Consider the following 15,187-nt stretch of genomic DNA (forward strand, 5'->3'; position numbering starts at 1 on the left):
TCCCGACCTGCCTGAAAGGATTGGGCGAGAAAGGATTGGCAGCCAGTGGGGGAAGGGCTCCTCCTCCAACCATAAATACAAATTTTATTCAAGGTCTTTGTCACCATTTGTCTTCCTCGGGGGGCTGAGGGCCATGTCGGCCCTGTGCATGTCTAATTCCAGATCTGCTCCCCCAGGCTGCATGATGGATGGATCAGGGAAAGCAGGTCTCAGTTCATGCCAGTCTCCCCTGCAGAGCCTCAGGCCTCATCCACCCCAGCCCCTACGCCCTCTTCTCTCCCTACCCTCTCCCTCCATCCAGCAGAGGTCCTCTCCGCCCAGGTCTCCATCCACCCAACTAGCCCTAGTCCCCATCACCCCCTTTTTGATCCCCTCACCTCAGTCCCTTTCAGATGCCAGGTTTCTTTTCTGGAGCATTTTCTGCTCCTATCCCCAGGCCAAGCTGTGAGCTGCAGTGACCAGGCAGGCTGCAGGAGGCAGCGGTGGTATTTGGTGTGTGTGGGGTGGGGTGGGGTGGGGGGAGCAGGCTTGGCTCACAGGGAGCCAAGGGGCCAGCTCTATGAATTTATTCATGTTCTGTTGCTCTTTCCCCACGCTCTGGAATGAAGCTGCCAGCTCACCAGGTCCTCATAGCTTCCTCTGCAGCTGTCATCGTCCAAAGAGGGACACTGTTAGGGCTAAGACCAGTAGGTCTTCCTGTGGCCAAAAATCTCTGAGAGAAAGCTGGGAAGTCGGGAAGAGAGCAGGGACATTTTACCCAGAGCCTCTCTGGTGATGGAACAAGGAGGTCCCCGTGAAGAGATGAGCCGGGCAGCCAGGGGTGCAGCAAGGCAACAGAAGCCTGGTGCAGGGCTGGAGGCAAGAAGGTGGGGATGAGTTCAACAGTCTCCTAAACAAAGCAGAGCCCTGTGTGGAATCCTGCGCTAACCTCTACCAATGACTCTGCACTTCCGCTCTTCCTAATCCCAAATTACACACTTAACTTCTCTCCAATCCTAAAATGAAACTAAATTCCATAACAAGACCCTAAGGGGAATCCTTACTCTCTAGAACCCAAGGGTTTCCCCAGAATTTTCCCCAAGGCTATATAGCAGGTGTGTGTCAGAGCTCTAAGGGCCAGACTTTAGATTAGCATGTTATTAGCATATGATTTGCATGTGGTATGTGCCTTCTCGGCAGAAGTTTTCATGTTAAATTTTTATGAAGTCTAGCAGAAAGGTCCTGGCTCCTTGAAGGTTCTTTCTTTTTGTTCTTTCTCTCATACTTATCGTCACTGACCCAGACGCCCTCTAGGGAAGAAAGGGGTGAGAAGGTCAGCAGTGGAGAGGGTGGTAAGACTGGCAGAGTAGCCACCATCACCTTACAGCGGTAGGGAGGGTGGTAAGACTGGCAGTGTAGCCGCCATCACCTTACAGCGGTAGAGAGGGTGGGAAGACTGGCAGAGTAGCCGCCATCACCTTACAGCTGTAGGGAGGGCGGGAAGGCTGGCAGAGTAGCCGCCATCACTTTACAGGCCTCAGCTTCCTCATTTATGGGGGGGGTTGGTGTCTCATCCAAATCTCAAAACCCTCTCCTTGCCTCCTCTCCAGAGCCAGTAGGAGTGCTAATCTCCCTAACCCTGCATGCTCTTGCTTCCCATCCCACTTTGGAGGACAGAAGCAGCTTGGACCCCCTGTATAAAAAGGAGAGAACTCTGTCCACTTTGGGGCACAGGGCACTGCATGGGGCGGGAGATAACAGTAGGTGTTTGTTTCATTTTAGGGTTTTTAACACGCAAGTCCTCATTGCACCTTTTGGCATCCCCAGGACTTGGGCGCTTTATCCCTCTCTGTGAAAGATGAGGAAACTGGGGTCCAGAACCGGGAAGTGAATTGTCAAGTTACCATCCTGCAAGGAGATATTCCTAGAATGGGAGTTGGGTGGGCTATTCTTCCAATGGGAGTTTTGATGTTTCAGATTCCTTCCCAGTGCTTGGAAAAGAGACAGTGGCACCAGAGGCAATGAAGGGGTGAGAGATACTGAACAGAGTAGGCAGCATGAATTTTATAGGGACCCAACAATCTACATGTTGACTCCAACGGAGCAGTCTTAACTTCATACGTCCCCAACCTCTGCTCCGGTTGTCAACCCTGACACCCGCCAAGGTTCAAATATTGGCTAACAGAAGGACAGAGTTATTTTCAGAGGATGATTCAGACAGAGAAGGGGGCACAGAAAAAGGAGGGGGATGAGAAAATGAAGTAAAGTACGGGAATTTTGCTTCCTTTGGCGAGGGTCACTCCCTCTGTGAGCAGGGTGGAAAAGCTGGCAGCTTGACCTGCACACACACACACACACACACACACACACACACACACACACACACACACAGAGTTAGCCTTCTTTGGGGGATGATGTACCTGCACCAAAGGCCAGGGCCCCTGCAGCCGCCAGGACAGCGTTTCCACTCATCAGCTAGTCAACCCTCTTGACCTAGAGCACCATACAGCCTTGTTCAAAGACCCGCTGGCCTGAGAGCAGAGCGGACTCCAGGCTCCCTAGCGAGCTGAGCAGAGTGCTTCCAAATTGTTAGGCCAGAGTGCTGATTTCCTTCCGCAGCCCTGTACATCTATCCAGATGAGGCTTCTGGTCTTCGTCCGGCACCCTCTTCACCTCCCTTTGAGTTGGCAACCCCCACCCTGTGCCCCAGTGTCTGGTTAATGAAATGGGGCAATTGAGTGCACAGACAGCTGTCATGCCCCTCATTTCTCCGCTGGGATATTGAATCCCTCGCCGGGAGACCCACAGGTGAAAGGAGGTGGATGGGGTGCAGAGAAATAAAGGAGGGGTGCGGGCTGTTGAGAGCTCAGGAAGAAGCGCCATTCTCCAAGTCTCAGCTAAATGATGTAGGCCCTAGGATGCTCTTTCTCTCCGGGGCCCCTCCTATTCTTTTATACTCGACTTATTTATTCAACCTCGCTAACCACTTTCCCAACCAATAATAGCTCCAAAATGTACATCCACCAGAACTACACAAAAAACAGTGTTTTTCCATTCTTTAACAAGCAGCAGACTTTATCAGCCCCAAACCCACCGCCCGCGGACAACAGTCGACCTCACTTCTTGCCTTCACCCAGGACCAAGCCTGGCTTCAGTGAGCGCAGCAAACAACGCCTCGCAGCCCGGGGAGGCAGCCCAGTGCTTCCTGCCATCTCCTTCCATCCCTTTCCTCTTGCTCCCCCTCCTTCTTGCGCTCCCTCCCCCGCGGCCGCGGCCTTTATTAGGGATTCCGCGGCTGTCGGTCCCGCCATCCATCCTGTCCGCCAGCAATTAGGCGGCCAGACAAAGAGCAGCTTCGGATGGATGAGGGTCCCGGCGGATCGGAAATGTGAAGGGTCAGCGCTGCCGCCCGCGGCGCACCCCGCTCCCCCTTCCGCATAATCACCCGCTGCCCGTCACTCAGCCGGCCGCCCGGGAGCTCGGGAGCCCGGGAGAGGGCGGGGCTGTGACTGCAACCCAGGCACCCGGGCTGGGGCGGCGCAGACTCCAGCAGGTGCGGCTCCTGCTGGAGAGTGAACGGGCCTCCGAGGCACTAACACAGGAAGAGGAAGGAATTTGGGCATCCCCCTAAAGGGAGCTTGGTACCCATCGCTCGAGACCTTTCTGAGGGGAAAGAGAGAGAGAGAGAGAGAGAGAGAGAGAGAGAGAGAGAGAGAGAGAGAGAGAGAGAGAGAGAGAGAGAGAGAGAGAGAGAGAGAGATCAAAGTCCTGGGTGTCTGGGTGTCCCCTGCTAGGAGACTGGAGGACTAAGCTTTTAGGATCTCCACTCTCCGCAAATGGAACTAAACCCAACGCCATCCCTTTCGGGGGAAATGCCAGACCTCTAGCCTATGGCGCCTCCTATCGTACTAGAATGACACTGCGCTTCTTATCCCCGCTCTCTTGAGTTAAAATCAAAACCATCCATATAAAATCAAGAAATGCTCCAAATCCGAGCGAACCCAAGTGGAGGCAAGAGGAAGTTCAAGGAGTCCAGGTTTTACTGCAGATTCTTTGGCGCTGGCTCCCAGCTGACAACTCAACATTTCAATCTGACAATTAGTGGTCGGGGTTGGGGTGGGGTGGGGTGGGGGAGAAGGGCCCTTGTTGCTGGGGCCTCGGAGCCCTCCCAGCGGGAGGCAGAGCTGGGCGGTGCTGGCAGTGATGAACGACTCAGGGGGGGCCCAGGGCCCCGAGCGCGCATTCATTACTTCACTGACAGGCGGACAGGGGCCGGGTGGGCGTCTAGTGAACGTGCCGGGAAAGAGGCCACCGGCAGAAGCAGGAGCAAGGGAGCGTTTAACAGTCCCATCCCTCCCTCTATTTCTGGTTTTTCACTTCGACCCTGGCCTTGACTACCTTGAACTTGGCCTCCCGGTTGTTGGCCATTTCCTTAATTAAAGAATTAGGAAGTCGGAGATGGAGACAAGCTCTGCCCTTGGATTAGGCGATTTAAGGTCAGACACCAAAAAAGGATGTAGAATAGGCTTTATAACTAGGCGGTTTTGGTGCTCGACCTAAGGAGAATTGTGCGTGATTGCTCACTCAGACAAAGGTGTGTGTGTGGCAGTGATTGATAGAGTGGATGATGCAACAGCGCCAGTGACTAAGTGTGCCAGTGCCAGAGATGTGTCCCACCCCCCCACACACACCCGACTTTATCAGTGGAGGTGTGGCTTCATGTGTTGGGAGGAGAATGAGCCGCCACAACCCTCCACGCGTGTGCCCCCCTTCGATTTGCTGTCAGTTCTGTCTGTAGTTCTGGGGGAAATGATAGCGCACAGGTGACAGCTGAGGTGTGCTCCCGAGGGTGTGTGCTGTGTTAACTGTGAGTGCTGTGGACAGGGGACCCCTTCTAGCACCTTCCCCAAGCCTTCTCCAAAGTCTCAATGTCTAATTGCTTAGACTTGCAGAAGGATCACTGAGAGAGCGCTTGGCCTACAGCCCTATGTATAGAGCATAAACAGTCTCCAGTATAAGATGTGATCTCCAACCCATCCAGGTTCCCCTGGCTGGTAGCGATCTGAGCAGACAGACACCTGTGTGACACACAGGGCAAGAAAACCCAGATCTTCTGATTTTTAAGGTAACCCACGTCTTGGGGCCCAGAGAAGCAGTAGTTTCTGGAGACCCCAGGCTTTGCACTCTCTGGCCTAGTTAGTTAAGCACCACACTACAATCACCTCTTTTCACCTAGCTTTGTCTCCGCCCTTCCACGCCATTCTCAACCCATCAAGAAGTTGAGCCTGGCCTCTCCAGGACTGAATCTCCTCGATCTTTGGAACATTGCTTTAAGCAGGGCACCTTGAAGACAACTTCCATTTGCTTTTCTTTTTCCAGGGCTAGATGGTCTTGGGGCCTCTATAGTTTTGTCTCTTTCCCATATGATTTAACCGCTAGGGATCTCTTCCTAATTTGTCTCCCCAGATTTGGGGTGATCTTTGTTCCTCTTTGGGCTCCGCCTCTGGGAATAACCTGGTACAATAGTGAAGTGCTGTGGGGATCAGCAGAGGTAGAGCTCCCTTGATGCCACAACTGAGAACCCAAGAATGACCAGGCCATGCCAGGGCACGGCTGCTTTCGCTTCTCATTCCGGGCACAGGCGCCTGGTCGATACCTTGCTGTCCACCCCCCTTGCAAACGGCCCTCCCCCTGGCCCCCGCCCCCTCCACCCGCCTGGAAAAGGCAAATTTGACATTTTTAAATCCCGAGCCTTAGAGGGATCGATGCGGCCCGAGGGCCCCGCCCGGGGTCGATATTCCTGATTGGGAAGCGGCCGCTGAGCGGAGCTCGCGTGTAAATCACCCGGACTGGGGGGTTGGGGGAAGTACTGGGGAACCTACTGAATCCCAGGCGCGCTCGGCGGGAAGGGTCCGGGTCCAGGCTGGACGGAGGGCGACCGACTGAGAAAGACAGGATTGAAAAGAACGGGAGAGAAGCCCTCCCAGGGCCTCTCCCCTCCCTCGTCTAGCCCTGCCAACTCCGGCGGCCGACTCCGGTCTCGCTTCAGCGGCCGCCATCCTCCGTTGCCCCTGGAGCCGCGAGGGAGGCTGGTGTCGGAGCCAGCCATGCAGCGTCTCCTCTCCGGCCGCTCCCGCGGGGCCCGGGCTTCGGCGGCGGCTGTCACGGAGCCGACAGGCTGGGCTGGCGGGGGAGAGGTGGCGGGTGTTGGGGGCCGAGGTGGGGAGGAGGTAGCTGGAGGCTAGCGCAGTTCTCGCTCAGTGGGCGCAACAGATGTTTGCAGAATTGAGGAACAGCAAGGTGGTCTAGGGTAGCGAGCGACGCGGGCGAGAGGACGTGGGCACACTCAGAAATGAGTGCCTGTGAGGATAGCAGGCTCGAGGGCGCCGCAAGAGAGGATGGGGAAAGGTTAAGAAAGTCTTGGCCAAGCCGGGTCATCGCCTCGGTCTTCTGCACTTGCCGCCTTCGGTTGGGGAAACCGAGGCAGTGAGATTGAGGGGGGCCAGACGGTGGAAAGCGGAATCAGTGATGAAGGTTGGGGTGACAATCAATTTCCGCACTGGTTTCTGTAGTAACCAAGGCCAAGCCTGGGCTAGTAGCGGGTAAATATGTTACCATGCCCTCGACAGCTGCTCACTCTCCCCTCCGGTTTCAGCTCGTCAGATTCCCCTCACTGCGTCCCCACCTCCCACCCCGCGCCAGTTTATAGAACAATTTGGGGAAAACAATCCCGGCCGAGTGACGGCCCCGTAATTGTGACAAAGTGAGTGCGGACGGCTGGAGAGAGCGCTAGGGCGGGAGCGCAGCAGGGTGAGGCGCAGGCAGGGGCGCCTCTCGCCCATCCCGTCACCCCCTTGTTCTCATTCTGGTCACCTCATCCCTCTCCTTGACTCTTCTCCAATTCCTCTTCTCTAGGCCCCTTGTGCCTCCCTCCTCTTGTTTCTCCATCGCTCTGCCCTTTCCTCACAGAAATAGCTCTTCTCTCGCCCTCACCCTCCACCAACTCTCCCCAGATGTGCCTTTTCCTCGCTCATTTCTCACTCTCTCCTCCACCCTCCACTCTTTTCTCCATCTTTCCCTCGCTGTTACATTGCCCTTGGGCCCCCGGCTCAACCGCAAAACCTGCTTCGTTCCCTCCCTAGTCCTTCCTTCTGGGCTGGGCCCCGAACCTCCATCCCTCCGGCGATGTTTCTAGGTAGTCTGGCACCCCGGCCACTTCTGGGTTCCTGCTGTGCCCAGGAGGCCTGGCTGCCTGCGGGTCCCCCCCCCCTCCGCCGCGGCGGTCCGCACCCGGCTCCCGGCACCCAGAGCTAGTTTGTTTGTCCAGCGGCGGCGGCTGCTGCCCGCGTGTTTGCCAAGCTTAGCGCGCCGCCTCGCAGTGCGGGCCCAATTAAGTCTCATTCATTATTCAGTGGCCCTGTCGCGCCCCCACCTCCGCAGCCATGGCTGGGTTGTCGTTTCGCTGCCCCTCCTCAGCCCTAAAGGGACCAGATCCCGAGCTGCCTTCTCACCCCCACCTGGGGGCAGGGGTGTTGGAGGAAACGGAAACGTTCTGCCTACTGTGCGCGTGTGACGCTAAGTGAGGCCCAATGGCTCCATCCCTACCCCTAGCCAAGACCAGAAGATCGTGTAGATCCAAGCTTCTTTAGAAAGAAAGAAACTGAAGCTCAGGAGAAGGTGTGACTTGGCCAAGGTCACCGAGCTGCACCCGGGATTGGAGCCTGGAATATTGAAAGCATTCCAGCGCTGAAGGAAGAAGGCGGATTCCTCTCCCCGAGTTCTGATTATGGTCTTAATCTTCCGGGGATGCGCTCCTGTATCCCTTGCTAGTGTGTTTTTCCTTTGCTTCAGGGTCAGAGCAGCTTCGAGGCTCTCTGGATTTGGGGCTATGCAAGGTCAGGCTCAGGTTTGGGTGTGGAGTTCCCTAAAACTTGAATAAGACAGTGAGCCAAAATAGGGGGTGTTGATGGGCTCTCCCATTTGCTTATGGGTGGCTGTCTCTCCCTTAGGAAATTAGAAGTGATACTATATTGGCCATCTTGAGGCTCTTTGGCGTGTGGAGAGAAGCATTCAGCCTGAAGTGAGAGCGATCGACTCCCATTTGAGGCGGGGAGAAGAGGTAATTGAGAATTTTAGTTTTATCGATAGGGATCGCCTTTCTTCTCCCTCAAGTAGCCGCACTGTCGGGACAGTTTTGGCCTGGGGTGTCCCAACCTCGTGAAAAGGTGATCTGGGACTTTTGGGGAACCTTCCTTCTCTAAGCGGCAGCACCACCTGGCGGTTGTGGTGACGCTCTGCAAGAGGTGCGCTCCGCCGGGAGTGGGGCGCGGTTCCAGGTCCTAGAATATAAAACTGGGTGAGCCTGGGGTGAGCTTCCACAGGGTTTACCCGAGAGGGCGGATAGAGGAAGGTAGGACCGGAAGGTGATTCCGAAGAGGCTGACGAGGGCTTCGGGGAGGGGCCTGGCGGAGGTGGCCTGACTTCAGAGACACAGTCAGCTCTGAGAGACAAAGTCCACTTGTGTGGCAGTGGGAACAGAAAGGGAGAGAGGGGCCATTTTGATTCCACGGTCCAAGGAAATGATTAGTCTGAAGCGGCCTGAGCAGCCAGTACTGCGGCTCTACCGGGACTGCCTGAGGGTGAGTTCGCTTGAAGTAGATAGGACCGAATGGCAGGCACTCTTTGCCGCTGGATTTGATATTCTGAGGATTTTTGCAGCCTCTTTGTAGAGGCTCTTCAATCTTGTTTGGGAACAGGACGGTTGAGCAGTGGGGTGCTAAGGTCTAGGTCAAAATGTTTTCCAGAATGTTTAAGTGGAAGGAATTTAGGATCCCTTTCAAGTTTGACTTGTGGGAAATTTTCATGGCCTGGGGAGATGGGAAGTTTCGCTGGAGAAGGTTCAAACCTTGGGCCACACACACGTGGAGTTAAAGGGGTGGGCTTTTAGATAAGACACTGACTTTCAAAAGGGTTTGAAACTTTGAAAAAGTATTCTATTATACCATCCCCACCCCCCTTCCTACCCCTGTTAGCCATTAAGGAGAGGTCTGAAATTTAAGTTGCTTCTTCTTCTTTTAAAAATGTACTTTATGGGGGGCTGGAGAGATGGCTCAGAGGTTAAGAGCACCGCCTGCTCTTCCAAAGGTCCTGAGTTCAATTCCTGGCAACCACATGGTGGCTCACAACCATCTGTAGTGAGGTCTGGCCTGCAGACATACACACAGACAGAATATTGTACACATAATAAATAAATATTTTAAAACATGTACTTTATGTATAGGTGTTTTACTTGTATCTCTATGTGTGCACTGTGTGGTGCCTGGTGCCCTCGGAGACCAGAAGAGGGTATCTGTGAACTGCCATGTGGGCACTGGGTACTGACTCTGGGTCTTCCAGAACAGCAGTAGGTAACCTCAGCAATCTTTCTAGTCCCAGACTTCTGATTTTTTGTTTTTTGTTTTGTTTTGGTTTTGGTTTTTTTGTTCAGGCACCTAGTTCTTAGTGTCTCACCTAAAAACATTTAAAACATTCTCATCCCTGGGCGTGCATGGTGGCAGATGCTATAACTCCTCTTAGGAAATGGGGGCAGGAGGTCAGGAATTCAAGGGCATCCTCAGCTATAGTCACTCAAGACCAGCTTGGCTACATAAGACTGTTTCTCCAAAATAAATAAAAGAAAAATTTAAAAATGAAGCATTCTGCCCCCCTAAATTTGGAGCCACTGTAACAGGACTGGGGAGCTAACAGAAAGACATGAGACATCTAACCCCCCAAGTGACCTTGAGGTAGGACTGGACTTTGTAGCATGAATTCTAATTGGTCTTATAATAAAAACTCAGTCAGCTATCAGGGGGTGAAAGTTGAAGGATCAGAGAAGCAGTGTGGCCAGCCCCTAAGTTCTTACCTCTACCAAAGCTCAGACCAAAGGGGCCATCCTGTCCTCAGACTGCATCTCAGACTGCCTCCTCAGATTGCATCTCAGACTGCATCTCAGACTGTATCTCAGACTGCATCTCAGACTGCATCTCAGACTGCATCTCACATTGCATCTCAGACTGCATCCTCAGACTGCATCTCAGACTACATCCTCAGACTGCATCTCAGACTGCATCTCAGACTGCATCTCACATTGCATCTCAGACTGCATCCTCAGACTGCATCTCAGACTACATCCTCAGACTGCATCTCAGACTGTATCTTAGACTGTATTCTCAAACTGCATCTCAGACTGCATCCTCAGACTGCATCTCAGACTGTATCTCAGACTGTATCTCAGACTGCATCTCAGACTGCATCTCAGACTGCCTCCTCAGACTGTGTCTCAAACTCCGTCCTCAGACTGCATCTCAGACTGCATCCCCAGAATGCATCTCAGACTGCATCCCCAGACTGCATCTCAGACTGCTTCTCAGACTGCACTGGTTCTGTTTCCTCCCACCTTATATTCCTCTTTCTGCTCAGTCATACCACTCCTGTCTCCATCTTTCTAGTGTTGGGACGAAAGGCATGGGATCCCAAGTGCTGGGATCGCCTTTGTGTGAGCTCTGTTTCTCTTTTAGACTGGATCAATTTCTTATAGGCCAGGGTGGCTTTGAACTAGCAGAGTCTGTCCCCCCGGTCCTGGGACTAAAGGTGTGTGTCACCATTGCCTGGCCTCTAGTGGCTTTGCTTTGCTCTCTGATCTTCAGACAAGTTTTATTTGTTAAAATACAAACAAAATATCACTACAGGACTTGACTTGCATTATGGAGAAATGTTTTACTGTGTTGGGGTTTGGGTGTTGTCTGATGAGTCTCCTTTTTCCTCTCTCCATCTCTTAGGGTCTAAGGATAACTCTCGGGACAATGGTGATTCTCACAGAGGACCTTGAGATTTCTGCGTTCTGATCAATGTCAAATGCCACTGGATTTGTTCTAAGTCTCTTGCCCTAGAGGATGGCTAAAGGGCTCCTGGTGACCTATGCCCTTTGGGCTTTTGGGGGTCCTGTTGGACTCCACCACCTGTATCTGGGAAGGGACAGCCATGCCCTGCTCTGGATGCTTACCCTGGGAGGTGGTGGGTTGGGTTGGCTCTGGGAGTTCTGGAAGCTCCCAAGCTTTGTTGCTCAAGCCAACAGGATTCAGGGTCAGAAACAGAGGCCAGGAGAGGGGAGACCATCTCTGAGTCTCCTTCGCTTTGCTGGCCAAATGATAGTGGGAATCTATTTTGGTCTGGTGGCTCTGATCAGCCTTTCTTCCATGGCCAACTTCTACATTGTGGGCCTCCCACTGGCAGTTGGCTTAGGGGTCTTGCTGGTGGCTGCTGTTGGCAACCAGACATCAGACTTTAAGAAGACTTTAGGAGCAGCCTTCCTCATTTCCCCTGTATTCTATGGCCGCCCCATAGCCATTCTGCCCATCAGTTTGGCTGCCAGCATTACAGCCCAGAAGCATCGCCGATACAAAGCTTCAGTGGAGTCAGGGACGATCAGCGTGCGACTCTACCACCTGGGCTTGGCTTACCTCGCCTTCACAGGCCCACTGGCCTATAGTGTCCTGTACAACACAGCTGCCACCCTGAGCTACATGGCAGAAACCCTCGGTTCCTTCTTGAGTTGGTTCAGCTTTTTCCCACTTCTTGGCCGCCTCACAGAGTCTGTTTTCCTTCTGCCTTGCCGGATCTGGTGGCTTCTGGTTGGGGATCCTGGCTTCAATACCAGACAGTTCCAGGAATGGGAAAAGCTCTATGAATTTGTTGACAGTTTTCAGGATGAGAAACGTCGGCTGGCTTACCAGGTAAGCCTTTCTTCTCAGGCAAGTCTCCCCAGGGCCTGTATGGACTCTGAGGGTTAGAAACCCTGATGGAGCTGGTAGTCTGCATGGGAAGCACTGTCCCAAGGCCTGCTACTGCCCAAGCTCAGGAAGAATCTTCTGGTTTCTTTGGGCTCCTGTGTGTACTGCATGGAGGTGCACTACTGATGAGAAATACATATGAGTAATCAAAAAGGTTAATTTATTTATTATGTATATGGTGTTCTGCCTGCATGTATGCTTTGATGCCAGAAAAGGGTATCAAATCTCATTCTAGATGGTTGTGAACCCCCATGTGATTGCTGGGAATTGAACTCAGGACCTCTGGAAGAGCAACCAGTACTCTTTTTTTTTTTTTTTTTTTTTTTTTTTTGGCAACCAGTACTCTTAACCGCTGAGTTATCTCTCCCCAGCCCACCCTTTTTGTTTGTTTGTTTGTTTTGCAAGACAGCGTTTTTCTGTGTAACAGTCCTAGCTGTCCTGGAACTAGCTCTTGTAGACCAGGCTGGCCTCAAACTCATGGAGATCCACCTGCCTCTGCCTTTCAAGTGCTGGCATCACCGCTGGCTGAATAATACTTTTTATTGAAGTTTAACAGATAAAGTGTACATGCCCCTTGGGTTAAGGAATGGAACGCTGCCAGCTCCAAGAGGATTCCTTCCTATCCTTTCCCACTCTATACTCCTGCCTTGGAGGTCAGCTCCTTTCCACCATCTGTCACTGTGGATTAGGGGCTTTGTTTCGCGGTGTAGGAGATTCAGTGCAGAAACCCTGTGTGTGCCACGTGAGTCTATAACACTGAGTCTCATCCCGAGTCCTACCGTGATAGACGAGGTTCAAAAGTTTATTATTGTGTATGTGTCCATGTATCACAACATGAATGTAGAGAGGGCAGCTGGCAAGACTGGAGTCTCTCTTTCTACTACGTGTATTCCAGGGATCGAACTCAGGCTTGTCCTAAGTGCTTTATCTACTGAGCCATCTTGTCAGCCCAATTTTTTGTTTTGTTTCGTTTTGAGACAGGCTCTCACTACGGAGTCTTTGGTCTGGAATTCAAAATATAAGCCAAGGTGATATGTAAACCAGGCTGGCCTCCAACTTGTGATCCTCTTGCTTCTGCCTCCCAAGTGCTGGTTATTAACAGCACATGACACAGTGTTCAATGGGTGAGTTTTTTGGTTGCTTTTTTCTTTTCCTCCTTTTTTTTCTTTACCCAAGCTTTGTCTATTCTTTTTTTTTTTTTTTTGAAAGATTTATTTATTGTGTATATGGTGTTCTGCCTACATGTATACCTGCACACCAGAAGAGGGCGCCAAATCTCATAGATGGTTGTGAGCCACCATGTGGTTGCTGGGAATTGAACTCAGGACCTCTGGAAGAGCAGGCTGTGCTCTTAACCACTGAGCCATCTTTCCAGCCCCAGTTTGGTCTATTCTTGACCATCCAATAAATGGGATTGCCTAGTACGGATCTGGGATTTTTCATTCAGCATTAAGTTTATAAAATGTCGTTAACTTGCAATTTGGAAATCGTCTGTGTTAATTATTGTAGCTTATCCTACTCACAGTGTATTAAATATATTAACTCTATAACGCTATTGTTAATGTTTAGGTCATTCCTAGACTGAGACTTTTTCTTTTTCCTTTTTTTTTTTTTTTTTTTTTTTTTTTTTGAGACAGGGTTTTTCTGTGTAGCTTTGGAGCCTGTCCTGGAACTAGCTCCGTAGACCAGGCTGGCCTCAAACTCACAGAGATCCGCCTGACCCGGCCTCCCGATTGCTGGGATTAAAGGCGTGTGCCACCAACGCCTGGTTTAAGACTTTTTCAACCAAGTTCCTTTAAGCATTCTTTTCAGGTCTTTGGTGGATGTATGTTCACTTATTTTTCTTGTGGGGAGATCTCGTCAAGGGTGTGAAGTTCTAGGTTGGGATGCATTTGTGACTAAAGACATTCTAACTTTTACGTGGTATACTGAATTTGGAGGGGATATTTATTTGTTTATTTTATTTATTTATTTGTTTGTTTGTTTGTTTGGGTTGTTTTTCTCTCACAACTGTGGATCAAACCCAGGACCTTACTCTGTCTATTTGCTCTGCTAATGAAACATACCCTTGGTCCAAAGGGTTAAAATTCCAAGGCTCTGGGTCATTCTAGATGCTAAATAGCCTGGTTTTTTGAGAAGGAGAGAAAGACCCAGGGGCTCTGAGCACTTATGAGATGCTAATTTGTGAACTCTGTTTCACCAAGGTTTTGGACCTTCCAGAAGGGGCAACCAATGAAGAAATACATCGGCGTTACTACGACCTGGTGAAAGTTTGGCACCCAGACCATAACCGGCACCAGATAGAAAAGGCCCAGAGGCACTTCCTGGAGATCCAGGCTGCATACGAAGTCTTAAGTCAGCCCAAGAAGCCCAGAGCATCCTGGGGGTGAAGAGCAACACCTTGAGGAAGAACTCATTCTCGGCAGAGCTGGGTGGCATATTCAAAACCTGGCGTCCCAAAAGTGTTAAGGAAGCTGTTGCAAGAAGCTGTTTGCAACAGAGAGGAGGAAAACTTTAAAGGGATGAGAAGTTTGTGGTAGAAAATATATTTATATTCTGAATTCCTATATTCTTGGCAACTGTATTCTTGATTATATTTTCTTAATACCATTTAGTGAAAGATATAATATCAATAAAATAACTTTCAAAGAATATACCACTGTATCCTATCCAAGTACGTTGATGTATGATGGAGGAAGGTTATTTTAACTTTTATAAATGTGTAGAGCACTGGTTTAAGAGACTGAAAAATATGAAGATTCTAATATTTCATATATTGTCATATGACAAGAGGGATCCCAGAGACAATGTCAAAGTTCCTGAAAAATGTTTTTATTCCACTTAAACGTTCTGGTTCTATGCTTTTCCCAAAAGCGACAAGTTGCAGTGACAAGGGGGAAGCACCTCTACTGGGAACAGTGTGTGGAGCCCCTCGTGGCTTTGGGACAAGCTGAATTCAGGTCTACTCAGTACTCTGAGTGAGCATTATGCCACTGCCAGGAACATCTATTATAGAGGATTCTAACATGGGTATAGAATATCAAAGTCTGCCCTGTTCACTGCTTGAATTAAATGTTATAGGGCTAAAAAATGATGTATTGGGGTATTGGAAGAGGAACAGATGATGTTATGATTTTTTTTTTTTTTTTTTTTTTTGGCTTTTCGAGACAGGGTTTCTCTGTGGTTTTGGAGCCTGTCCTGGAACTAGCTCTTGTAGACCAGACTGGTCTCGAACTCACAGAGATCCGCCTGCCTCTGCCTCCCAAGTACTGGATTAAAGGCGTACGCCACCACTGCCCGGCCCTATGATGTTGTTTTATGGGAATCTGTAGACCAGGCTGGCCTGAAACTCACAGAGATGTACCTGCCTCTGCCTT

The 15,187-nt window shown here is 51.0% G+C and overlaps 1 protein-coding gene across 1 annotated transcript; it reads left to right on the plus strand.

The window, feature by feature from the left end:
* The first annotated feature begins 8,520 nt into the window (after positions 1 to 8,520).
* Dnajc22 (DnaJ heat shock protein family (Hsp40) member C22) lies at positions 8,521 to 14,379 on the plus strand. Its single transcript, XM_057792569.1, has 3 exons — positions 8,521 to 8,618; positions 10,800 to 11,753; positions 14,015 to 14,379. Exons 2-3 carry the CDS (start codon positions 10,914 to 10,916, stop codon positions 14,198 to 14,200), a joined length of 1,026 nt encoding a protein of 341 aa, XP_057648552.1. The 5' UTR covers positions 8,521 to 8,618; positions 10,800 to 10,913; the 3' UTR covers positions 14,201 to 14,379.
* Positions 14,380 to 15,187: the final 808 nt, after the last annotated feature.

Source organism: Chionomys nivalis, chromosome 17 (assembly GCF_950005125.1).
Source record: "Chionomys nivalis chromosome 17, mChiNiv1.1, whole genome shotgun sequence".
NCBI lineage: Eukaryota > Metazoa > Chordata > Mammalia > Rodentia > Cricetidae > Chionomys > Chionomys nivalis.